Source organism: Lissotriton vulgaris, chromosome 4_1 (genome assembly GCF_964263255.1).
Source record: "Lissotriton vulgaris chromosome 4_1, aLisVul1.2, whole genome shotgun sequence".
NCBI classification, from domain to species: Eukaryota; Metazoa; Chordata; class Amphibia; order Caudata; family Salamandridae; genus Lissotriton; species Lissotriton vulgaris.
In genome coordinates, this window is record NC_141691.1 from 395,481,720 (window position 1) to 395,509,228 (window position 27,509).

Here is a 27,509-nt window from a genome sequence, read left to right on the forward strand (position 1 = left end):
TCATTTCCAATTCAGAATAACTTCCAAAGTTAAGTGGCAAGGAGAACATGCAAAATCCAACCTGCTGCAAGCCGAATAGTGATATATTTTTAATGAAAGTATTGAAAACTGCGTGGTGGTGAATTATTGTGAAGCCAGCATTATCACTGTACCAGCTGCATATCTTTACTGAATTGCAGTTGTTGTTTGTTTGTTTACTCATTCCATTAACGCTATCTAACACAATTTAAATAAATATGTTTACTTTTAACAGCTACCCGCACCAGGAAGCAATATTTCCACATGTCACAAGGAAACCAAATATGTCCTACAATGTCTACACCCAGAGCCAAGAATTTTCCTATGAGGATTCAGTTCAGCCTGTCCAGGACTATGTGGAGAGGATACCAGCGTACAACGTTCTACCGGTACCCAGGGTTCCCAGGCCTGTATGTAGTAAAAAGAATTATATTTTCTGCACGTGCTTTATGCATGCGTCCTATGTTTCATATGTTGTATGATATGTTGAGCAATGTTTGATGTTAGAGGATTTTAAATTTACACTACAAGCTCTTGTGCAATGTTTCTAGAGAAATGGTGAGGATGAGAAAACAAATCCAGCCTTGAAAATTAGGGGGAGTGGAATTTGTATGGAGACTGGATCTGTCACACATTCTTGGGGCTCTGTTTGTGACTTCACTCTCAGGAGAATGGCAGAGAACCAAATAAAGGGTCAGCAAGGATTGCTAAATGTGTACGCTGTTTGCAGGAGTAAGGCACCTGCAAGAGTGAGGAAGGAAGTGAAGGGTGGTGGAAAAACAGGCAAGCACTGACAAAAGAAGACAGGTGGCGGGACACCAATAGAATACATGCTGATGAATAGGGCAGACGTATCAGGCTTATAAGCCCAAAGGCACTACGAGGGAGGATGAGATGGCAAGGACCCATACAGGCGTAGTGGAAGGCTGTGGTTAGGAGGTTGCTGGTTGCTGATTCTGGCATGTAGATGTCTAGAGCTAGGCCGGGCCTGTGGGTGCATGTCCAGCAAGTTGCAGAAACCGTGACACCGGGAGATGCAGAAAAAGTTGTGGATAACCAGTTGTCTAGAATCATTGCCTACCAGAAGGTTACAGTTGAGAAAATGATTTTTCACCTGGCAGTGCAGTTTTTCCCCAGTCCTCCTTGGTGAATGTATCAACTTTTCAATTCGACTTGGTATTTATTTTCAGTCATTTATAAACAATACAATAAAATAGTAAAAATCCAACTACAAACACCTGACCTTCCCCTATACCAGAAACTATAAAAACGATTAGTTACAAGGTAGGTGCGTATATACATTGGTTTCATTAAAATACTTAGAAATGAAGCAAATATCAAAACGTCTATTTTGACAAATTAATTGAGTGGGTTAAAAATCTGCATCCATAAACATATTCCTCTATTCTTGAATCAAGTAAGTACAACAGCACAACTTATACAGCAGATATTTGTAATTATACAATACCTGCACACATAGACTGGTCTGCATCTTTTTATGTTTTGACAAATAATATAAATGAGAAATAAAGCAAGAACTAAAAATTAAGCATTTCTTCTCACCAGTCTCCAGCCAGAATAAGAATTAGAGAACTGATTATAGAGAAGATGGCTGAGGACACAGCCACACCAACAGGTGGGGAATGGACTTGTTGGGATGGAAATGTCCCCTGCATGATGTACAGTTGTGTTTCCCTGCTTGATTGCCACATTGCATATATCTGGTATCCTGTTTTTTTTTTGTTTAAATGTTGACCCTGATATCCTACTAATCTTGCCTGTGTGTAAAGGCCTAGGCCTGTCCCACACATGTGTATGATCCTGGAATTGTCATGTGCTCTTGACAACTTGGCAGTTTGGGCTGGGCTGTTCCCATGAAGCACAGGGTCAAGACTGATTTGCATATGGCCAGGTCCAAACTGGGGTGGCATGGTGAGCAAAAGAATGATGGATTTAACCCAGATCTCTTGACTGGTGGTGAATGTTTTGATTTGTTCTGCATTCCGTCCATCAATTGTGTGTCTTTTGCTTCCTCTCCCTAAGTGCGCCAGGTATGCCTAGACGTGGGTCCTGGGTTCACTGTGCCATTGGAATCAAGCTATCCTAGCTGAAGAGGGGTGAAACCCTGAAACCGGTCCTAGGGTGCTTGGTGCCGGTCCAGGGAGGACCTGGCTTGGCAGTTCGGGCTGAACTGTTCCCATGAGGCACAGGGTCAAGACTGATTTGCATATGGCCAGGTCTAAACTGGGGTGGTATGGTGAGCAAACGAATGATGGATTTAATCCAGATCTCATGACTGGGGGTGAATGTTTTGATTTGTTCTGCATTCCGGCCATCAATTGTGTGTCTTTTGCTTGAGAAGCGCAGCAAGTGTTCCCTCATTGATTGACATAGGGCTATTGTTCATGTCTTGGGTTTAGCACAATGAGAGGTGTTGATGCCATACCGTGTTTTGTGAATCCATAGTAATACCTGATATTATCGTTAAGCATGGGCGTAAAATCCGTTCCGCTCGCGGATTTTGCGGATTTTCGGTAAATTCGCAATCCGCAAACTCTCGCGAATTTACCGAAAATCCGCAAATTTGCACGCAGCAGATTTTTTTGCTTGGTGATACAATATTGCGGCGTGCGGCGTTCACTTACCGTCATTCAGCGTTTGCCGAGTTGTTTTTCTCTATATTTTGCGAGTGCTGCTCCATTTTGGATCTTGCTGCGGGATCCCGCAGGAGTTTGGCGACGCATCGCGAGAGTTCGCAACTGCGAACATGTAGATGCGGCGGGCAGCAACAATCTTGCACTCGCGAAATTACAAAATTTACAATTCTGCACAAGAAATCCACTAGCAAGCAGCATAAACCTTCTGAAAATGATGATTTTTATCAGAATAACTCCTCAGGTTGACATTTGCCTGCACTTTTTTGGATATGAGGCCTTTTTGACTTTCTTTGGATCACTTTTGGATTAGAAATCAACTTTCACAAGTAAGTTTGTTTGGGGCATTACAGTTGCTGTTCTGCAGAAAAACGAGTTTTGCAAAATTGAAAGCACTCAACAGGTGCAAAAGTTCACTCATCATTAGTAACCATTCCCTGTAGTGCTTCCTAAGGGGCCCCTCCAGAGTTCAGTTGCCTATGTTTGTTTGGGGCATTACAGTTGCTGTTCTGCAGAAAAACGAGTTTTGCTAAACTGAAAGCACTCAGCAGGTGCAAAAGTTCAAACTCATCATTAGTAACCATTCCCTGTAGTGCTTCCTGAGGGGCCCCTCCAGAGTTCAGTGGCCTACTTGCAACTATTCTATGACCCTGCTCTGACCCTCACAGCAGGCTCATAGAATAGCTACAAGTAGGCCACAAAGGTCCTGGGAAAAAAAAATTCACTGCAACAGAAAGCAAATTACAGATAAGGAAGCAGGTGCCAGACAGGAAGTTTAAATTCAGTGACACATTAATCAACCCCAAATTAATTCATGTCAGTTGAAGCAGGGCAGGTGTGCTTGCTTCCCCCCCCCCCCATAATCTACAGTGATGAATCAGAGGGTGGCAGTGATGTACCAGAGGGTGGCATGGGTGAATCAGAGGGTGGCAGTGGTGAAACAGAGGGTGCTGTGAACCTGTGATGATGAACCAGATGTAGAAACAACAAAGTCGCGACCGTTGCGAGCTGACAAGTAAGTTCGCAATTGCGAACTGGTACAAAACCCTCGCGAACTGGCAGAAACCCTTGCGAACACACACAAAAAAAATCCGCAAATTCGCGAGAATTCGCGGATTTTGCGGATTGCGAGTTCGCCAATACGCAAATTTGCGAACGCCAGATTCGCAAAATTCGACCATGCTTAATTATCGTTGTCACTGGAGTGGAGGCCTACTGTCCCTCTCATGTACAGTTCTACTTATATCCACTTTCCCAGTCCGTGGACATGACGTCCCTAGTAGGTGCTAGGAGCTAGGGTTTTAGTATAGAGGAGATGATGGCGCTCTGCAAGATTTGCGAAGGTCAGTTGGACACAGTTCCTAATCCTAATGGTGCTAACAGGAAAGGGGTGACCCTATTAACCCCTTACTTTGTGATTGTAGACCAACCACATACAGCAATTGCAAAAGTCCTGTGCACACATATAATCAATGTTACACAGCATATGTTTAGTATATAAGACAACAACACCCTGCCACCCTTGAATTTTTCGGTATTTACCGAATCGGTAATTACCAATTCGGTAATTGACATTCAAACCTATGGGCCTCCAGGCCCATAGGAATCAATGGCAAATACCGAATCGGTAAATACCGATTCGGTAATTACCAAATCTTACCGATTCTGTAAAAAATACCGAATTATTACCTACATCTAATTTACCGATTCTAAAATACCGAATCGGTAAAATTCGGTATTTTAGAATCGGTAAAAAAGATTTACCTACATCTAGCCAAATTAACGATTCGGTAAAATTACCGATTCAGTAAATTTACCGAATCTGTGTTTTGAGATGCCCTACATCTCAGTATCCAAAAACCGGTCGGTAATGGCCAAAAATCGGTATTTTCAGCCGTTTACCGACCGGTATTTGGATACCTACATGTGGCCCAATATCTTTAGGGCTGGAAAACCACTTCCAAAAGGCAACCTGCTATCTTGAGGCCATATATACTTCCCTTAACTGACCCTGCAGATGCCACTAACATGGGCTGAACCCCCGAACTCCTTTATCTCCAGAACTCAAAAATGTTGGACGAATTGTAAGTACAAATATTGCGAGCCAATGTTTGCATTTAAATAAGGTCTATAGGTTGATAATAGGCACACCGTTTGGGGGTCTATCCAAAGTTTCAGGATTCAAGACATGATAGACATGAACACTGCACCTGTAACTAGAGGATGCAGATGAGCATGTCAAAAGGTTTAGAAAAGGATGCTGGGAATCAGCCAGGCCCTGTGCCTTTTCTAGTTTACATGACAATAGTTCTCAAAACTTGTTTGCAGGAAATAGGCTTTAGGGGGCGATCATGGGACACCACTGATTTTCAATTAACACTCCTGATACAAACTGTTCAAGTTATAAACAGTATGCAAGCAGAGGTAGAACATATGGAAATCGCATAATTTAAATGCCTCACATTATCCATCCCTGAATTTGATTTAAAAAAAGCTGTTATGCCAAAAATGTACTTTATTTTTTCTTTTATATTATATTTTCATGAATTCTGTGTCTGTGTGCGGCTGCATTTGATGGTTTAAATAATATCTGCTTTATCTTCCCGTGATTATTTTTCACTTTGCCCGTAATGTGCGCTCGAGATGTGAGTATACTCCTTCTTGAAGTCTTCAAGGTGTTCAATTGGATTGAGAGGATGTGGCTTTACGGCTAGAGCGGTCGACCTCGAAGTTGGGGAAGCGGGTTCGAGTCTCGGCAGGAACGCTCAACATCCTGTGATTTTGGGCAAATCACTTCATCTCCCCGTGCCTAACGAAAATGAATGTGTCTGTAACTCAACTGGTGCTCATGTAAAGAGCTCTGAAACCTTCGGGTCAAGTTTGTGCTATTTAAAACCTCAAGATAAAAAATGTCATCAAAATGGTGTAGGGTCAGATAATCCTCGATTAATTGTTGGGTCGCCACTTTTAGTGCTTGATGGGTGAACAAAGTATACATTAGTTGAAGTAGAAGGTAGAGAAGATAGGGGGTTTAGTTGTAGGGCGGAGAAGTGAAGGGTACCTATAAGTGGGTGTGTCTTCTGAAACGGTCCAATACAGGGACCGTAATATATGGATGAAGTGTCACTTGGAGAGATAGGGCTTCAGTTTCTCCTGAAAGTGAGGTTGGGTGGCTTGTTGGGTAGGAATGGAATTCCAGATCTTCAGTACATAACTCCCATGGCCCATCTCCTTGTGGTTTTCTTCTTTTTAAGCATTGATTCAGCTTGCTTGGGATGCTTGATGACATCTTGCTGATGATGAAGAAGGCTTTAAGAGTGATGTGGTAGGGTGGAAAGGGACAACAGTATCCTCTTCACATGAGTGGATTGTGTCAGCCTTAATCAGTCTCTTAAACAGACTGTATATGACATGGAAGACACTCTTAAAGATGAGGGTGGTGGAATAGGACTATGGGATGCCGGAAAGCAGAATATTGCCACCATCGAGTTTTGACAGAATCAAAGTTTGTACTGCCGTTCTGAAGTCCTTCTTTCTGTGGAGCAGGGGCGATCGATACCAGGCACTGTAATTTTTACGAAGTTGGTTTTAAAGCAGAAGGAGGGATGATTGGGAAAAATCCATTGATTTGAAACAATGGTGTCAAGTCAGGAGGTGTGGCTGTTGAGCTTGGTAGCTGAAAGTGACTCTTACATCAATAATTGTTAGCTGCCACTGGTGAAAGCATGCAGGTGCATGATTTACAATCTCTCATCCGATGGATCTTTTTAAGTTGACTGAAAGGCCAAGAGATTTAGCAATGATAAAACAATTAAACTTTCATGAAGCCCATTTGGATAGATACAAAATAAGGACCAAGAATCAGAGGTTGAAATTAAGTAGTTTTATTACCAATTAATAATCAGTCCAGTATGTATGCAAGTAAAGAGAATATTAAAAAGATACAGGATTACAGCTGGCCAGCTGAAAATTGTCATAGGTTAAGTATCAGCAGGATAAGATAACAAATAATTACAGCAATACAGAAACTGAGAATTAGAAATAGGTGTTCCCTATAGAAACAAGTTCTAAAGTCATGTAATCAAGGCTCTAAGGGGGTCATTATGATGGCAGAAGGACCACGACTGCCAGGCTGACGGTGGTGGTCCTTCCGCCATCACATAGTGATTTACCCACCGCCAAATTAGGATGGCAGTGGGTACCGCGGCGGACAAAACGTCCGTCCGCCACTTCACTGCCAAAGGCAATCGCACCGATTGCTTGGCGGACGGAGCAGGGCCTCTAATATGGTGGCTGTGCCTAGCATGCACCGTCCACCAAATTAGGATGTGGGTTTAATAAGGCCTTTCCATGGTGGCGATGCCGCTATGGGAAAGCTGGCAGGGATTGGTTTTGGGGACCTGTTGCTGGCCCCCCTTGTTTGGGGAGAGGTGTTGCTGCACTGGGGGGTACCCATGGTACCTCCCTGCATTTCCATGCACCAAGTGGCGTGGTGCCTGCCTTGTAGTGCAGGGAAATGCATTGCAAGCACTTTCAACATTGAGGACGGTGCTGCAGCAAGCAGCAATGCCTGCAATGTTAAAAGCCCAGGATGCTCCGGCAGTATGGCGGGCGCAACTTAATCTTAATCGCATGTCTGGTGCGCAGTCCCAAACACCGCTATGATGACGGGCAGACCAAGTCCGCCCGCCATGGTAATCAGCCCCTAAGTTTTAAAAAAACATGGATTATAGAGTGGGTTTCAAGGAAATTCAGAAATGCAGGAAGGTTTCAGCTTAGTAAAGACTCCAGTAGAAGTCTTTCAGAATTGGAATAAGTGTTTAGCATGAAGCTTTACTCTTACAAGAATAAAGGAAGCAGAGAGGCCTGTACACCTCCAAGTCTGAGGGAATCTGGTCTAACTACCAACAGTGTGAACACTAATTAAAACCAACAAAGCTTCAACGACAATCATTACTCTTCTCACCCCACCAGTAACCAATCGTTTCACTTCTCGTGGTGTACATTTGCAACATTATTTAAACCTCCCATCCCACAGAACTTGGACAGTTGCTGCAGCCTTGAGTATTTCCTGATATGCAATGAATAGGAAGGAGGCTTCATTTGCTCATTAGGTCTTACGTTTCAAGTCAAGATCTCTCTTCTCAGGGCTTACTATCAATGAACTATAACATAAAACAATACTCCTGTTCTCTGGCCCTTTCTTGAGGCTACTCTGATTAAATTTGGTATAGGCCCCAACTTTCGGAAATGGGTGGGACTCTTGCATAAAGACCCCAGAGCTCGGGTTAGGGTAAACCGCAAAAATTCAGAAGACTTTCCCATTCGACGAGGTACCAGACAGGGCTGTCCTTTGTCACCATTACTTTTTGCCCTCACTGTAGAAACTCTGGCCTGTGCAGTCCGACAGCACCCTGCGACACACGGGTTTCGCATCCACCCAGGGTATACTTTTGCCCCAGGGATCTCCAGATTACCCATGATGGGTTTATCTACCTGGGAATCTACCTTACCACTGACAGGGACCTTTGCTATCGGAAAAAAATGAAGCACATACTCGCAAACTTTGCAGAAGATGCACAGCGATAGAAAGCGCTCCCACCCACAATACTAGGCCGGGTCACTATGTTTAAAATGATCACTCTGTCCCGATTCCTATATGCACTAAAGAACATAAACTTTCCCCTCTAGCGAGCAACCTTCCGAGAAATAGACGCTGAGCTATGCTCACTCCTGTGGCTAGGGAAACAACCAAGAATTGCACTTTGTACCTTACAACAAAATCAAAACAATGGAGGGATATCAATCCCTGAATAGAAGCCTACTACTGGGCCAAACAACTAAACCCAGTAAATAAATGGATTCATACATCTGGAGATCAGCCCACCTACAGATTGGAGAGGGAAACCATGGCTGGACGCACCTGCCTGCACTATCTTTATTGTGGTACAAAAGGGGGTGGTGATGGACGGAGCATCTGACTCAATCAAACACTCACACCCAGTCAAAAGATCTGGGTTTAATCCATCACCGTTCTTTAGCCCACTCTGCCACCCCAGTTCAGACATGGCTATATGCAAATCAGTCTGACCCTGTGCCTCATGGGAACAGTCCAGCCCGAACTGCAAATCCATGTCTTCCCTGGACCGGAAACAAGCTTCCGAGGACCGGTTTCTGGCATTCCAGCTGTCTTCTGCCCGGCTTGCTTGAATCCAGTGACAAAGTGAGCAAGGGACTCACGTCTGAGCATACCCTGCCACACTTATGGCGGCCAAAAGCGGTACAAAAGGGGATGGTGATGGACAGAGCATCTGAATCAATCAAACACTCACACCCAGTCAAAAGATCTGGGTTTAATCCATCACCGTTCTTTAGCCCACTCTGCCACCCCAGTTCAGACATGGCTACGCACCCACGCACGCACACAAAGCCCTACACAACCAAGGCCCAGGATACCTCAACAGCCGCCTCAACTTCTACGCTCCCAAACGCCAGCTTCGGTCGACCAGCCACGCCCTCGTCGCCGTCCCCCGCATCCGAAGAGCCACACAGGAGGAAGGTCCTTCTCCTACCTGGCAGCCAAGACTTGGAACTCCCTTCCGACCCACCTCCGCCTGACCCAAGACCACCTCGCCTTCAGGAAGCAGCTCAAGACCTGGCTGTTCGAGCAGTAGCGGACCCCCTCCCTCCAGCGCCTTGAGACCCTCCGGGTGAGTAGTGCGCTATATAAATGCTTTGATTGATTGATTATATGCAAATCAGTCTGACCCTGTGCCTCATGGGAACAGTACAGCCCGAACTGCCAAGCCATGTCTTCCCTGGACTGGAAACAAGCTTCCGAGGACCGGTTTCTGGCATTCCAGCCGTCTTCAGCCCGGCTTGCTTGAATCCAGTGGCAAAGTGAGCAAGGGACTATCTTTATTGTGGCAGAGGCAAAGGAAGACTTCTCCCGGCCACCGAAGCCACAATAGAGGCGTGGGGGAGAGCAACAAAGGCAATAAGGTGGGACCAGAAACTCTCTAAACAGACGCCCCTTTGGCATTGCCCTTGGTTTAAAGAAATACGGAAGTTAAGAGGCTTTGGAGGTTGGGGTGATATAGGTATCTCCACCATAGGTGATATTATGGATAAGGGTAAACTTAAAAGTTTCTATACCCTTCAACTGGACTTTGCACAACAGACCTCCCAGTTCCTCAGGTATGCTCAAATCAGGCAAGCATGGCAAGCAGAGAACATAGGTGAATCCCCACTGCCGGATTATGCACTACTGGAGTGAAGATTGCTCCAGAAGGACATTCCTACCAAGGCAGTGTCACTTACATACCGGACCCTTAATAATAATGCCCCGGACAGATTGTGCAAGTTGCGCTCTACCTAAGAGAGAAACTTGGGCACATTCAAAACCATAGACTCAGAGGCAGCCTTAATGCACCCTAGGGAGGTAGCAATTAAATCACGCTTTCGCCTCATTCAATACAAAATACTCCACAGAGCTTATTATGACCGAGCCAGATTACATAAAATAGGACAAGCAAGTGACCCAACCTGTCAAAAATATGGACATGGGGAGGGCGACTTTTATCACAACATTTGGGACTGCACTATAATACAGGCCTATTGGGGGAGGATATTGTAGGAACTGAGTAAAGTACTGGAGGTTGATATACCCTCGGACCCTAAGTTTATACTGCTGGGAATCCCAGGTGACGTAGACCTGAGCCGTCCACAAATACTCTTTACTGCATTAGCACTGGTGGTGGCGAAGAGGGAATTAGCGTAAACGCGGTGTGCCGTCAACGCACCACTACTCCGAGAGTGGAGAGCTGGAGTGGACATGTAAATGGCCGCAGAAAAGGTCACCTATAAGGTGAGGGGATGCCCTAAGAAATTTCGTAGGGTATGGGGTAAATGAAGGAAATTCTATGGTTTCGATTTTGCAGCGGGTGACGACTAGCCGCGTCCAAGAAGGATGTTCCTCTCTGGCTCAATGACCAGAAAAAGGCCCTTAGTGCCTAAAGGAAAGGGAGACCCCATGGAACCGCGATACAAATGTGTAGGTTTTGTAACGATGACTGTGCAAATTGTCCGTTATGGCTACAAAGGTGTACTATCTGATGTATGGTTTACTAATGTATGGCACTGCATGACTGTACCTGATTTTGTTATGGGGTGTTTTTTTGTGTTTTTTAAAAACATAATAGAAAATATTTTAAAAAACAATACTCCTGTTCACTAGGTGCACAAGAAAGAACCTGCAAACCAAGCAAAGTACATTTAAAAATTAAGGCCTTTAGTCGGGCTAACTTTAACTGAACATTTAAACGTGCACTTCAAATACATGAATAAAAGCAAACGTGAGTAAGAACATACATTACACTTTCAAATATGACTTTCAGATTATATGGAATGTGATTTAAAGTAGTAATGCAAACGTGAATACAAAATTCATCTTCATGTTTAAACTGAACAATTGTGCACACATTTATAAAGTTTCAATTTCTCAAGAGTTATATATCCTTAATGCGTTTAAACATCCACACACGTTAATATTAAAAAAAATATTAAATAAAGGCGCACAATAAATGGAATGTCATATTCAATGCAAAATTCCACAATGATAACATATTAAACATGGAGTCTAAATTGCGCTACTCCACTTGTAATAATCGCAGGCTTCATCTTCAAAACATTGAGCTTCAGGAAAGTCTTTGCTAGTTTAGACTGGATTGTGGCAAGACACTTTCAGATTTGCATTCTGGTCTTGATGAAAGCTTCAAGTATAACTGAACATCACCTGCTGATGAATTTTAGTGTTCTTGCCTGGTTGGAGGACTTCAAGGGGTTCCTTGTGAAAAATGAATATACTAGTTACAGGAAAGAGCCTTAGGGAATGCAGCATTTTACAAAGATAGGCTGAGTGCTGGAAGAGCTCATCTGGACAAGCTGACAAGCATGACAATTATTGCAGGATGATGCTGCCAAACATCATTCTTGTGGAAAGAGTGTTGAGCAGGACTCACTGAAGAGTCTAGGATATTGAATACTTCAGAGCAATAGAGCAGGATGAGATGTCACAAAAGTATAGAGGGCATTACTTAATCAATTTTCAATTTCCAGGCGATCCTATTTCAAGCAATGTTTACTTAACAAAGCCAGGATTGTTTGAGAAGACTATGGGTGCAAAAGATAACTTAAATAAGTTAATTTATTACATTTATGAAGATTACAGATATAATCATCTATAAAATAATACAATCATATCCTATTTCTTGTGTATACAAAGGTCTAAAAATATTTACAAATTAACGATGCTTTCAAACATCTTGCGTTTATATTCCACTCATTATTATATTCAGTACCAAGACCTATAGCGCTGTTCATTTTCTTGTCAGAACCATCAATGGAGTAGAACGGAGTTTTTGTCAAATAAACATTTTGTTTGAGGGGCTGTTACTCAAGAACAGTTTTAATAACGATGAATACATGGTTAATCATACAACTGCTCCTTTTTCCCAGGACAACATCTCTTCGACATTTCAATGCCACTTAATTCTTTTGCCACCTTCCTCAGACGCTGTATTGTATATGATGTAATTTTACTTACATTTAGTATGCATGTGATATGTATTGTAAGTACACTTTCCGCACATTACCATAACCAATGCCAAAATACATATCGCAGTGTTCACTAATTTGTGAAAACCATCACCGCATGTAGAAGGGTGTGTTAAATACATGGCCTAATAACCATCTTTTCATTGAGAATAATCTGAACACAAATGAATAAATTATTAAGCAGGCACCCACTTATCTCTCCCATAATGGCATCTCATTGTTTCAGTGTCGGTGAACCACGTGTCATCTTTTGCGCAATGCATTATTGTATATGATTTCATTTTACCTAACATGAGTGTGCATATCATATTTCACCATAACTTCACATAACATAATTACTAGCATATTCCAGATATTACAAAACCAATGGTCACCAATCACTGTTGTCTATCCGGTCATTTCACTGTCATCTACACAATATCTCGTTAGATCAAAACCACTGGCTACTCAATCTAACGGGGCTATGGAGTTCACATGCAGTAGGATGCAAGTGTGACTATCTGTTAACTTGGACTTGGAATCCATGTGGGTACACACCATTTCTTTGAAGTCTAGTGTGTCTTTCAAAAAGTAATGTGCCATGTTGTCTAAACTTAATGTTCCCTGCACTTACTGTACATACTATGCCATCAGACATCAATTAACGATGGATGGATGCTTACCTTGCGGGTATGTGCCGGAAATGGTATTGCAGTCTTGGCCTACATCCAATGATATGTGCTTCAATGAAGTGATCTGTGCAATGATCTTAAGTAAAGTGTCCTCCTTGTAATGATGGTCAATGAGACTCCTGAAGTGGGCACAATGCCTCGCCTTGGCTCATGGGCTATGGGCCTTAGTTTTGGAAAAAATAGTTTTACAGTGGATTTTTTTAGGGAAGGCGTTTTTGAGTGTTCAGCGCTGTAAGAACAATTTAGATTGAACAGGATTCCTTAGTTTCCTATCAAAATGAAGCAGTGTTTCTTAGTAGGTCTTCTTTTATACACAGTTTCTTTCCTGTGAGTTAGACTATAGAGGCCACTTGGAAGTTACCTCCTCTAAACTACGTCAGGTTGAAGGTCTGCAGAGACACCTTTACTTTGCATATTATAATATACACAGCCAGATGGGCCACAACAATTACTGCAGTATTTTCTGCTGGGTAACTCTTATCTGAAGAGTGAATGTAACAATTGTTGTAGTTACAGAAAAAAGGAGTAAACCCAATAAGCCAACTGGGACCTGGGTATAAAGTAGTACAGTAGAGAAGGGTCCCAGTAGAACAATTCCAAAACAGCACAAAAAATTAAAACCCAATAAGCATTAATACACTAGCATTCCATAATTTATAATTCAATTTTATTTAATCATATTGAACAGATGTTCATATAACAACACTGAAGTACAATCTTGTACCAAACAAGTGCCCTACGAAAAGAGAAGGGGAGATAGGGAAAGAGGTAGTGTGCATCAAGTGAGGGTTGAAGGAGTGAAGAGGAGATTTGCGTGTCGCTGGGAGCTGGAAGCGCGACGCATCGAGAGGAAGCGTGTCGCCGCTGCAGCTGAAATTGTCGCATCGCCGGAGAAGCGATCCTTCGTCGCATCTCTCTAGAAGCGTGTGTTCATCGAAGCTGACTGCTGTCGCATCACCAGAGAAGTGTGATGCCATCGAGAGAGTCGCCATCGCATCACCGGAGAAGCGTTTTGCAGGGCATGTTACGGCTCCAAAGTACAGTAATCGCAAGGCTGCCAGGGCTTCTACGCATTGTCATCGCATCGCTGCATCAAGGGCGCCATCTTCTCACATCGCAACCGGATCATCGCATTGCATCAAGGCGCCATCTTGCGCACGGCAACGGGTCCGCAGGCCGAGAATCTACGCATCACCTCCACACCGGTAAGGATTACGACGCATCCCCTACTCTGCACAAGCATTGAGTCACAACGCATATTTTCCCCCGGATCACGGAACCAACACATCTCCTCTTTTGTGAGCCTTACGTTCACTTTGCGTTACGCATCCAGGTACTTTATTGAGAACTTTGTCGCATTTATCATCAGATTGAACTAAGTAACTTTTAGCATCTTTGAAGCAATCTTAAGTATAGTATTGTGGATTTTTGTCATTTGTGGTCTTGTGTTTAAGTCTATATAAAGAATACTTATTTTTACAAAGCCTGTGTCGTGTCCATCTGTAGTGTTTTCACTGTATTACTGTGTATATTCACAAATGCTTCACATGCTGCCTCTGAGATAAGCCTGTCTGCTCGTGCCTAGCTACCAAGGGCGTGAGCAGGGGTTATTAAGGAGTGTAATCCCCGTATCCTGACTTAGAAGTAAGGGTCCCTATTTGGACAAAGGTAAATATCATTGCCAACTAGAGACCCCCAGATCTAACATTGGTGGTCAGCGGTGAGGATTTGGACCTTGCATTTGTGTTTCATATACAGTGATTGGTGTACACTACTAGTTAGTGCAGACCAAACGCAATCACATACTTTTTTTAGAATCTTTTTCCTTGGACTGTTAGTTTTTCCTAAAAAAATCCCAATTTTTACTACCATGAGTAAACCAGCATCTGTTGCATCTATGGATCTTGAATTTGAGGAAGAGAGGTTGGAAACCTACACTGTGAAACAGCTCAAGCATCTGTGCAGGAAATTGAAAGTTGCTACACCAGGCATTTCTAAAAAGGATGACTACCAGAAGGCGCTGAGGGCCTGGGTAGAAGCAAGAAATGCCCCATATCTTGTGGTGGAGCCAGTTGGGAATGCAGATGGGTCCATTGAGAGGCTAGTGTTTTCAGCCAGGGGAGGGGGACTCTCTCAAGCTGGCAGCAGTATTTCTTCCAAAGACCTGTACCCCAGAGAGCTGGAAGACAGGGAGAAAAATATGGCACTCAAGCTGGAGTTGGCTAAGCTTAAGATGGAGAGTCAGAGGGAATCAGAGAATAACAGGTTGTCTTTTCAAAGAGAGAGAATGAGAATGGAACATGAGAGGATGTTGAGGGAGTTAGAAATCAAGGCCAAGGGCTTAGAAATCAATCCCTCTGGTGGCAGCGCACCATCTGTGCCTTCAGAATGCAGGGTACATATTCCCAAGGATGTTATCAAAGATTTCCACAAAAGTGAAGATATTGGGCAGTGGTTTGCAGCCTATGAGATAGCAATGTTGGCCCACAGGGTCCCTGAGAAGGATTGGGGAGCGGGATCGTGGGGCCGCTTTTTAACTGAAGGTAGTTATACTTTGTTACACCTGCCCAGTGATAAAGGATGTCTTATGCCCACATAAAAGAAGCACGGATGACAAGGTATGGTTTAACTCCAGAACTCTATAGACAGAGGTTCAGGAATTGTAAGAAGTAGGAGGGAACCACTTGGGTAGAATATGTGTCTTTCTTTTGCAGAGATATGGATGGTTGGGTGAGGGGTAGCAATGTTGATAATTTTCAAGCGCTCTATGATGTGATTGCTAGGGAGCACTTGTCTGCTAATTGTTTTTCACAGCTACACCAGCACCTTATTGATAGCAAGTTGACTAACCCTAGAAATCTTGCTGAAAAGGCAGACCACTGGGTCAGTACCAGGGTCCACAAGGGTCTTGTGGGAGACTCTGCCAAAGGTGGGCAGGGTCCCCAGCGTAAGAGTGGGGGGACAAGGGTAAACAGAGGGACTTCCAGAAAGGGCCCCAAAGTAATTCCCAAGGGAACCAATGTGAGGGTTCATCCTGGTCTTGGTGGACCATGCTACCCGGCACCCGGAAGGCATTCCGCTCAGGACAGTGACGGCCCCTGTGGTGAGACATACACTGATGGGGATCTTCTCCTGGTTGGGGTTCCCCAGAGAGGTGGTGTCTGACCGAGGTACAAACTTCATTTCTAATTATATGAAGTCTCTGTGGAAGGAGTGTGGTGTTACCTACAAGTTCACCACTCCTTACCACCCACAAGGTAATGGGCTGGTTGAAAGATTCAACCGGACCCTCAAAGGCATGATCATGGGTCTTGAGGAACCAATGAGGCATAAGTGGGACGTCCTCTTGCCATGCCTTCTGTTTGCCTACCGTGAGGTGCCACAAAAGTCCCTAGGGTGCAGCCCCTTTGAGCTTTTGTATGGACACCCAGTAAGAGGACCTTTGAGTTTGATGAAGGAAGGCTGGGAGCAATCTCCCAGGAAACCTCCCCAGGATGTATATAGTTAAATGCTGGCCTTCAGGAACCAATCTCTGCGATTCAGAGATCTCGCTCAGACGAATCTGGAAGCCAGCAAGGAGGAGATGAAGCGGTGGTACGATCAGAATGCCCTCTGATTGAGCTTCAGCCTGGATAGAAAGTTTGAGTCATGGCCCCTGTGGAGCCTTGTGCGCTCCAGAACAGGTGGACCGGTCCATATGAGGTAGTGGAGCGCAAGAGTGATGTCACCTATCTGGTGAATTTGCGGTCTCCCAGGAACCCCTTGCGGGTCCTGCATGTTAACCACCAGAAGCCCTACTTAGAAAGGTCCGAAGTGGGCATGCTCCTAGTTACAGATAATGGAATGGAGGAGGAGACCGAGCCTCTTCCTGACCTCCTGTCTGTAACAGTGCAAGATAGGTCAGTGGATGGTGTCAGCCTCTCTGCCACATTGACCGCTGATCAGCAGCAAGATTGTCGCCAACTGTTGGGCCAATTCTCTGATCTATTTTCCTTGGTTCTTGGTGTCACAGAGTGGTGCGTCCAAGATGTGGACACTGAAGACATTCCTCCTGTGAAGCACAAGGCTTACAGAGTGACTGACAAAGTTAGTGCTTACATTAAGGAGGAAATCTCCAAAATGTTTGCTTTAGGGGTAATTGAGTCCTCAAACAGTCCTTGGGCCAGCCCAGTGGTTTTGGTCCCAAAGGCTGCCACGCCTAGTGCCACACCAGAACTCCGGTTCTGTGTAGACTACAGAGGGCTCAACCAGGAATGACGCAGACCCTATCCCCAGAGCTGATGAGCTCATTGATCGGTTAGGGGCTGCACGGTACCTCAGCACGTTTGATTTAACGTCTGGGTACTGGCAGATCGCCTTGACTGAGGGGGATAAGGAGAGGTCAGCATTCTCCACACCAGATGGGCACTACCAATTCCGGATTATGCCCCTGCCACCTTTCAGAGGTTGGTCAACCAGGTGTTGGCTGTACTGGAGGATTTCAGTGTCGCCTACCTGGATGACATTGCAGTGTTCAGCACCAGTTGGGAAGAACATCTGCACCACCTCTGGGAAGTGTTGATGGCACTGCGCTCTGCAGGCCTCACTATCAAGGCGAGTAAGTGCCAGATCGGGCAGGGTTAACATTATGTACTTGGATCACCAGGTAGGGAGCGGCCAGGTGGCGCCCCTTCAACCCAAGATTGATACCATCCTGGCATGGGAACCCCCAAAAACTCAGACACTGGTAAGAGTCGTTTTAGGACTCACAGGGTACTACAGGAGGTTCGTCAAGGGGTATGGCAACATTGTCGCACCCTTGACTGTGTTGACTTCTAGGCAGCAGCCCAAGAAAGTGAACTGGACTGACACCTGTCAGAAGGCTTTTGATGCCCTGAAGACTGCCATGTGCACATCACCCGTGCTTCAGGCGCCCAACTTCTCAAAAGAACTAATTGTTCATACAGACGCTTCAGAGCATGGTGTGGGGGCTGTTCTATCACAGATTAATGAAGCGGGCCTAGATCAACCGGTAGCCTTCATCAGTGGGAGGTTACTTCCACGGGAACAGATTTAGAGTGCATTTGATCTTGAGGCATTTGCTGTGGTCTGGGCACTGAAAAAGTTAAGACCGTACTTGTTTGGGTCTCACTTCCTGGTTCAGACCGAACACAGGCCCCTCAGATGGCTAATGCAGATGAGGGGTGAGAACACAAAGTTGTCGATTTCCCTACAGGGTATGGACTTTATGGTTGAACACCGCCCTGGTACAGAACATGCCAATGCTGATGGTCTGTCCAGATGTTTCCGCCTTAGTGAAGAGAACTCCCAAGGGGAAGGGTAGTTCTCCCCACGTTTCAGCTTGAGGGGACACGTCTTAGACCTGGCATCATTGGCGTGAGTCTCCCTTCCATTTTTGACTGATTGCCTCCTCTGTTTTGATATGTTTTTTCTGGTTATATGCTTTGTGCACTGTGCCACTGCTATTCAGCGCCACAGTGCAAGTGCTCCCTATGTTAAATTGATATACTAATTGGCGATTCCATGATTGGGTTATTTGATTTACCTGTCAGCCCCTAGTACAGTGCACCATGTGTGCCCAGGGCTTGTAATTCAAATGCAGCTGGTGGGCTTGCAGCACTGGTTGTGCCACCCACAGAAACAGCTAGTAAAGTGTGTCTCAGGCCTGCCATTGCAAGGCTTGTGTGCAGTCTAGTACTGCCCTGTCGACTTGGCAAGTGCACCCACTTGCCAGTCCCTAAACATTTCCTTTGCTTCATATTAGACACCCCTGTGGTAGGCCCAAGGGCAGGGAGGATTGTAAGAATATGGTAGGACATGCTCTGATGTGTGTAGCATGTCCTAATAGTGAACTACAGCCAATTTAGGCTAGAATGGGCAGTTAGATTATTACAGAGAAGTGTGGCTCACTGGTTAGAGCAGGCAGACCTGGAAGCAGAGGTCAGCCTGGGACCAGGGTTCAATTCCCGGCTCAGCGGGTCTTGAGTCCTAAAATGTCCATGGACTCGACAATTCTCGCTCTGGTGCCTACTCCATTCATGTGTTCACACTCTGCGACTCTGGGCAATAGCTTGCTTAATCTCCACAACGGCCCCTCGCGGCGGGATGCCTGGCTTTCACCTTGCGGATACCCTCCCGGAGTTATCTCACAGGGGAATACCAGGACGGGTTCCCTAAGCAAGCGCTTAGAAACCAGTGGTGATTTGCGCTATATAAATTCCTGTACATTTACATTTACATTTACATTTTTATAATCCCGTCTAAGGAAACATGGTAGAAATTCGAATTTAGTATGCCTGAACTCAGAATGATAAAATACATCTTTTAGTAAAGTTGGTTTTAACATTCTGTGTTTGAAAATACCACTTTTAGAAAGAGGGTATTTTCTTGCCTAACTGTCCAGCCCTGCCTCTGCTAGGTTGTGTATTCCTTGTCTGGGTGTGTGAGTGACAGGGCTGGGGAATTTCAGGAGACAGGCTGGGGCAGCCCAGTGGTGAATAGAGAGATCGGCATCTAGATGGGAGGGAGGAGTTGCACCTGGGAACTGCATAGGGCTGGGCCTTCTCTCTACAATGCTGGCTCCACCTCCTGTGGGGCGGCTGGTGTCTCTGACCTGCACAGTGAAAGGAAGAAGAGAGTCATGTAAATAAAGTGCTCAGGAACTCGTTTGGACTAGGCAGAGGCCTCTCTGCCTTCAGAGAACAAAGGATTTTGGGGTATAAATATTGGGACCCTGATCCCAAGAAATTAGATCACTTCTGGAATAAGAAAACTTTTGCCAAGGAGAAGAACCAAGGAAGCTGCAGGAGTTTGACTACCCCTCTCCCAGTGTGCTGTTTGCTGGGTTTGCCTGCAGTGGTTGCTTCATTGCCAAGGAAAGGAGAAGGAACTTTTTAAGGACTTTCATCATCTACAGAATATTCTCCAAGGGCTTGAACTGTGCCTGCTGAAGTCTCAGGGACAAAAGACTTCGTCTCCAGCTCCCCTCTGAATTTCCTTGCTGGGAATTCTCAACTCCAGACATTTGCGTGTCGCTGGGAGATGGAAGCGTGAAGCATCAAGAGGAAGCGTTTCGCCGCTGCAGCTAAAATTGTCGCATCGCCGGAGAAGCGATCCTTCGTCGCATCTCTCTGGAAGCGTGTGTTAATCGAAGCTGCCTGCTGTCGCATCACCAGAGAAGTGTGACGCCATCGAGAGAGTCGCCATTGCATCACCGGAGAAGCCTTTCGCAGGGCCTGTTGCGGCTCCAAAGTACAGTAATCGCAAGGCTGCCAGGGCGTCTACGCATCGTCATCGCATCTCCGCATCAAGGGCGCCATTTTCTTGCATTGCAACCGCATCATCGCAATGCATCAAGGCGCCATCTTGCGCACCGCAACGGGCCCGCAGGCCGAGAATCTACCCATCACCTCTGCACCGGTAAGGATTACGACGCATCCCCTACTCAGCGCAAGCATTGAGGCCCGATGCATTATTTCCCCCGGATCACGGAACCGACGCATCTACCCTTTGCAAGCCTTTCGTACACTTTGCGTTACGCATCCAGGTACTTTGTTGAGAACTTTGTCACATTTATCATCAACTTGAACTAAGTAACTTTTATCATCTTTAAAGAAATCTTAAGTGTAGTATTGTGGATTTTTGTCGTTTTTGGTCTTGTGTTTAAGTCTATATAAACAATGCTTATTTTTATAAAACCTGTGTCGTGTCCATCTGTAGTGTTTTCACTGTATTACTGTGTATATTGACAAATGCTTAACACACTGCCTAGGAGATACGCCTTTCTGCTCGTGCCAAGCTACCAAGAGGGTGAGCACAGATTATTAAGGAGTATAATCCCCTCATCCTAATTTAGAAGTAAGCATCCCTATTTGGACAAAGGTGAATGCCATTGCCAACTAGAGACCCCCAGATCTAACAGGACCCCTTGGTACTTCACAGAGTCATCACACCAGGTCAATGGGTAGTCTACAGTTCTTGTACAGGGAGCGTCAGTCAGCTGAAGCACCTCCGACTTCTCCCAATTGATATGGAGTCCCTAGTTGATGTCATACCTTGTCACCTCCTGGAGCGATGGTGTGAGGTTATTATCAGGTTGCCGCACATATAGAATTATATCATCAGCGTAGAGTGTAAGTAGCAAGGGCCCAGTGGCTATGCTTTTCCAACAAATGTGCACCAATGGGTCAAGCGCAATCACACTCAATAATGGGGACCGAGGTCATCTCTGTTGCATTCCCTGTGTAAGCGGAAACGCTTTAGTCAGCGTGCGGTTCAGTCGGATACACGCCGTGGGCAGTGGGTACAGCACCCGAACCACCGCCAGGTAACGCTCCTGCACACCCAGCCTTGATATCGTTGCATATAAAAAGGGCCATTCAGTCAATCAATCAATCAATCAATACACTTGTAGAGCGCGCTACTCGCCCGTGAGGGTCTCAAGGCGCTGGGGGGGGAGGGAAAGTGCCACTACTGCTCGAAAAGCCAGGTCTTGAGGTGTTTCCTGAATGTGAGGTGGTCCTGACTCAGACGTAGGTGAGCGGGGAGGGAGTTCCACATCTTGGCCGCCAGGTAGGAGAATGATCTTCTTTCAACGGTGGTTCTGCGGATCTGCGGGACGGTGGCAAGGGCGAGGCTGGCGGAGAGGAGTTTGCGTGTTGGTGTGTAGAACGTGAGGCGGTTGTTGAGGTATTCGGGGCCTATGTCATTGAGCGCTTTGTGTGCATGGGTGAGGAGCCTGAATGTGATCCTTTTGCTGCCGGGAAGCCAGTGCAGGTCTCTCAGGTTGGCTAATATGTGACTGTGGCGGGGGATGTCGAAAACGAGTCGTGTGGATGCGTTCTGCATGCGTTGGAGTCTTTTCTGAAGTTTGATTGGGGTTCCTGCGTATAGGGCGTTCCCGTAGTCAAGTCGGCTGGTGACGAGGGCCTGGGTGACCGTCTTTCTAGTTCCGGTAGGGATCCAGCGGAAGATCTTACGTAGCATGCGCAGGGTGTTGAAGCATGAAGATGAGATGGCATTGACTTGCTTGGTCATCGTGAGAGAGGAGTCCATGATGAATGCCAGGTTGCGTGCATGGTCATTGGGTGCCGGTGCGGTGCCTAGTTCTGCGGGCCACCAGGAGTCGTCCTAGGTGGATGGGGATGGTCCGAGGATGAGGACCTCCATCTTGTCTGAGTTCAGTTTCAGACGGCTGAGTTTCATCCATTCCGCGTCGTTTTTCATTCCTTTCTGGAGGTTGAGTTTGGCGGTGGCTGGGTCTTTGGTGAGGGAGAGTACCATCTGGGTGTTATCGCCGTATGAGATGATGTTGAGGTTGTGTTTGCGTGCGATGGTGGCGAGGGGGCTCATGTAGATATTGAAGAGGGTTGGGCTGAGTGATGAGCCTCTGGGGATGCCATAGATGATCTCGGTGGCCGCGGAGCGGAAGGGAGGGAGGCGGACTCGCTGGGTTACGTCGGAGAGGAAAGAGGTGATCCAGTCCAGGCTTTGCCTTGGATCCCGGCGTAGTGGAGGCGGTTTATTAGGGTGCGATGGCAGACTGTATCAAAGGCGGCTGAGAGGTCTAGGAGAATGAGGGCGGTGGTTTCCCCGTTGTCGAGTAGGGTCCTGATGTCGTTGGTGGCTGCCATTAGGGCAGTCTTGGTGCTGTGGTTGGCTCCAAATCCGGACTGGGATGGGGCGAGGGACCCATTGGCTTTGAGGAATGTGGTCAGCTGCTTATTGACGATCTTCTCGATCACTTTTGCAGAGAAGGGAAGAAGAGAGATGGGGCGGACGTTTTTGAGGTCTTTGGGGTCCGCTGTCGGTTTCTTCAGTAGGGCGTTGATCTCTGCGTGCTTCCAGCTCTCTGGGAAGGTGGCGGACACGAGGGAGTTGTTTATGACGTTCAAGGGAATCAAATGCTTTCCCAGCATCTAATAGGACAGCGGCCGCAGGGACCATTGGGGAGATCCTATTCATAGTGGCAAACAGTGTGCGGGTATTGAGAGCTGTGGATTTAAGGGGAATAACCCTGATTCGCGCTGGAGAAATCAATTTCTTCACAATCAAGGCAAGTCTGGTTGCTAGTACTTTGGCTACAATTTTGTTATCGAGGTTGAAGAGGGACAATGGGCAATACGAACTACATTTCAGGACATCTTTCCCTGGTTTGGGCAGAAAAATTATAACCGCTTCTCTCAGAGTGGGCGGAAGTGTTCCTACCTCAATGGCCTCCTGGTACATATTTATAAGATGAGGCACCAGAAGGCTTCTTTACTGCTTATAAAAACACCCCATAAACCCATCCCAGGCGTTTTAGTCCCATCCAACGCATTATTGGCATCTATTATCTCATCCACAGAAAAGGGCTCTGCTAGGAATTCCTGGTAAGCTTTGTCCATCCAAACAAGGGAGACCTCATCAAATTAGTCAGTAGAATCCAAGTGGGGGTCAGACGTTTTGGACGTATACAGTGTTATATAATATTCAAAAACCTCTCTCAGGACCCCCACATTTCCCATTATCCACTCGCCCTCTTCCCTGCTCAATTCTGATATATAGGTCGGCCTGTGGGTTTGCTGCATCAATCTAGCCAATGTTCTACCAGGCCTTTCGCCCTCACCATAGCACCTGGCGGTATTTACCCAGGAAATGTGCCTCCCGCTCTGCAGCTTCGCCAGGAGTGCTGCCCGACTCTGCAGGGAGGGGGGCCAGTGGTAACTGCACTACGGTCCAACTCCATGAGTTTTTCCTTTACCTGCGCAAGCTTGTGGCGCAGCGCTTTAAGTACACCAGCGTCCTTTGAGATACATACCCTCTGGCATAGGCTCTAAAGGCCTCCCACAGTGTAGCCTTAGAGTCCACCAACCCAGCATTGATCCTAAACTATTCAGGGATCGCTTCCCCAAGTTCTGCGGCAAACACAGCGTCCCTCAAAGCCATATCTGGAAAGCACCAAGGCCGCTCTAGCCCTCCTGCCCTAGGGATACCAATTTTACCAGCACAGGAGAATGAGCAGATGGTGTGTGTGGTAGATGAGTGACCTTGTTAACACACACCACCACCGCGGCAGATAGGCACCAATAGTCCAACCGCATCCACGTGTCGTGGGGTGCGGAATAGAGTGTGTACCCTGCCCCATCCGCACAGTGATATCGCCATGTATCAACTAACCCTAGCTGGTCAATAGTATCCACGTTCTTGGTTTTGTATCCACGTTCTTGGTTTTGTAGCTATTGCATGCGTTGTGCTATCATGCCTCTGGTCTAACAGTAGGTTGAAATCCCAACCCATGTAAATGCAATCTGCGCCCATACGAACAATATGATTGTGTATAACTTCAAAGAACCCAGGGTCATCCACATTTAGGGCACATACATTACCAACAACACAGAGTGTTCAAGCAGGGTCCCTTGACCAGTAGGTAGCGACCCTCCACATCCCAATAGACCTCCTTCTCCCTAAATGAAACCTTTTTATGTATTAACACTGCAACCCTGCTAGCGTATGAGCTATAACCTGCAAAATATCTATGAACTCCCCACCCCGATGCCACCGAGTCCCAATGTTTGCCGCAAGGTGCGTTTCCAGGACTGGTTCAAATGTAAATGCCTGACAGATCCATGACTCAGATACCTTGCACATAACAACTTGGTACTGACACTACATAAATGTGCACTGTGGTTGTATTGGGGAACTGGGATGACCCTTGATTTTTGTCTATTCTGTATCTTATAGTGGTGGGGCTCGGGACTGAGAGATGGGTACTCGCATGGTGCAAGCACCTATAATAGCCATAAATTATCCTAATGTGTTGGTTTGTTGTAATTTGTTTTCTATTTTAAATATGCATTACACAATTACCTGTAATAAAGATAGCACAGGTCCGGTTGGGTCGCAGTGGGCAGATGTTTGCCCACTCCTAAGTGCACATGACTGTTTGGTCGGCCCTCTCTGGCCGGTCAAACAGTCATGTGCACTTCGCATTTTCTCCATGCTGCATTACAGCCTGCGTGGTGAACATGCCCAGGCACCCATTCCCTGCTGAGCGCCAATCCACAGTGCTCAGACCTATCACAACGCTGCAATGTAACGTTGTGATTGGCTTAGAAGAGGGAGCCTTGCTGCTTCCTGTCCCGACTCCGAAGAGGAGAAGAGAGACTGAGATGACACGGGAGAGAACGGCAAGTAGGTACCTTTTTTATCTTTCTTTTTTTACATCCTCCGATCCTCACAACCCCCCGCCCGCCCTGCCACTATCAATCCATGCCAGCTACTACTGCCTGAAGATGGTGTTAGCTATAACCTACTCTTCTAATCAAGAGAAAAATACACCATGATAGAAGGGTTGAACATCGCTGAAAGGCCCTAAAGGAGACAATTAAGACCACCACAGGTCAAAGGTCACCAAGGCTGAGTCAAGTCCTCGTGGTCTACATCCTGCGGAGTACATGAAATTGTTTTTGTCTAAATGGGATTCATTCTTATTGATGTCTTCCTTCACCATTTGTTTGAAAGGCAAAGGCAGATAACGGGATCATTTCTGGCATCTGTCTGATGCAAGGTTTTCTTTAAGATGAATGAACTTCGACAGTAAAACCACACCTTGTTCCAAAGAGGTATTACAAGATGACAATTATTAATCAGTACTTTTGGTTTGTAAGAAAAAGCACAACCAGAAAGGTGCAAAGAGCTTTTAAAGTGTTCAATCTTCTGAAGAGGTGCAAGCTCCTCTCTATAAGCCCCTCATTATAAGTTCCACGTTGATTCTGCAGAGAGAAACCTGCTCCAAAATGAACAACACCGACTGGCATCAACCCCCTGTGTTAGTTGGAATCACAAGTTAAACTCCCCAGAATCATCAGTTGTGAAAAAAAAAACTCCTCAGAATTGGGAAATCTTGTTGATTACCAGAGTTTTCCCTGGTTATTAACGCAGATATTTACCACCAGCTCTGGGCTGGTGATAAACATGTTTGAGGGAGGCTGTGGGGTCGGGAAGGTTGGTATGGGCGGCAGGCACAGCGTTTTGGAGGTGGGGGGGTAGTGCACTCTATGGGGGCAGCATAGTCCCACTTTACTGCTGAATAGTGTTGCTGGCGGCCGGTTTGCAGGCATGGAGGGAAAGTAAACAGTGGCGGCTCCTTCACTAAGGCGGAGGAGCATCACCTCACTGTCACGAAGCAGTAAAAGAAAGCAAAAAATGAAATGATAATGACATAATGTTATTATCATTTTATTTTGTCCTCCTACTGTGGCGGCTTGTGTGAGGGGGCGGGCAGGGCTGCAGAGCAGGGGAGGAGTGGTAGAACACTCCTGTGTGCAATGACTGTGTGGACGGCCCTCCCTGTTCTCCATGCAGGCTGAATTACAGCCTGCATGGAGAACATGCCCACCCCTCCAGCCCCTGGCTGAGCGCTGTGTCATTGCACTCAAACCAATCACAACATTACATTGCAGCATTGTGATTGGCTGTGGGGAGCGTGGGAGCCCTGGTGCTTCCTCACAAAAAGCCAGGAAGAGGACTGGACAGGACACCGGAGAGGCGGCGGCGGCCGGCCGGGAGGTAAGTGATTTTCTTATACTTGATTTCCCCTCCCCCGCCCCTTCGGCCCCACCCACTCCACTGCTGCTACTAGGCAGCAGCTGCCATGGAAAGTAAACAGCATCTTCCCATGCTTCTTCTCCTAGAAGATGACACAAAAATTATGAAAAAAGGTGAGCTGTGATACCTGATTAACTTATATAGATAGTTTTTTTCCCCTTGGGCATATTACATGAATTAATATTACATCAGTCAATTTTACAAGACAACGATACATAAAACTGTGAGGTGTAAGAGAAGATGGTTAATGTCACATTGGAGCCATATCTCGAGACTACGAAGGTAGGGTGACCATTTCTTCCATGTCATTACAGACGCTGTTTTGTCCTTGACTTGTGTGCTGTAGTCTAGGTTTGCTTCCTTTTAACTAATTAGATTTACATGCTTGAAATTTATAAATTTTAGGTGAAATGTTTAGGAGTGGAGACGGTATCATAATGGTCTGTAGTGAGGTGGAAACCAGATGTCAAGGACCCATCTCTGATATGTGGAATGCTGTCAGCTAGGAAAAATATCAGTGCATTATTTTGAGTCCTGAATGCAACTTTTTGCGAAGGCTTTGGTTATTCTCGGTTTCTATATTGGGCTATAGGCAGAGCAATGAATAATAAAGTGTCTCTATGTTTTTTCATGTGTCAAACCCGGAGCAGCATGCTAATAAAGCTATGTTTGTGTTCATTATTTTTGCCATAAGCACAACCCTGTGTATAATGCCACAAAGACAACCTTATATGCACACGGGGCCAGGGTAAATGCTAAAATTGCTTTACTCGATCCAACTTTGTCACGTTGCAAGATTAGTCGTCATGGGCATGGTGCCGGAACATGCATCTCCATTTACTGCAGTCGAGAACAATGGGGCATATTATCAAGAAACAGAGTTAAAATTATCGCCGGATTAGCAGCAGAAAACTGCTGCTAAAGCGGCGATAATGGGCTTGATAATATGCCCTTGTGAATTCCA

The 27,509-nt window shown here is 45.9% G+C and overlaps 1 protein-coding gene across 2 annotated transcripts in view; it reads left to right on the forward strand.

The window, feature by feature from the left end:
• LOC147718794 (uncharacterized) overlaps positions 1-27,509 on the forward strand; it is a 121,221-nt gene that overhangs the window by 88,063 nt on the left and 5,649 nt on the right. For both annotated transcript variants that reach the window (XM_086918774.1, XM_086918775.1), the window contains one exon: positions 254-428. In XM_086918774.1, coding sequence (XP_086774900.1) covers positions 254-428 — 175 coding nt within the window. The remainder of the gene's footprint in view (positions 1-253; positions 429-27,509) is intronic.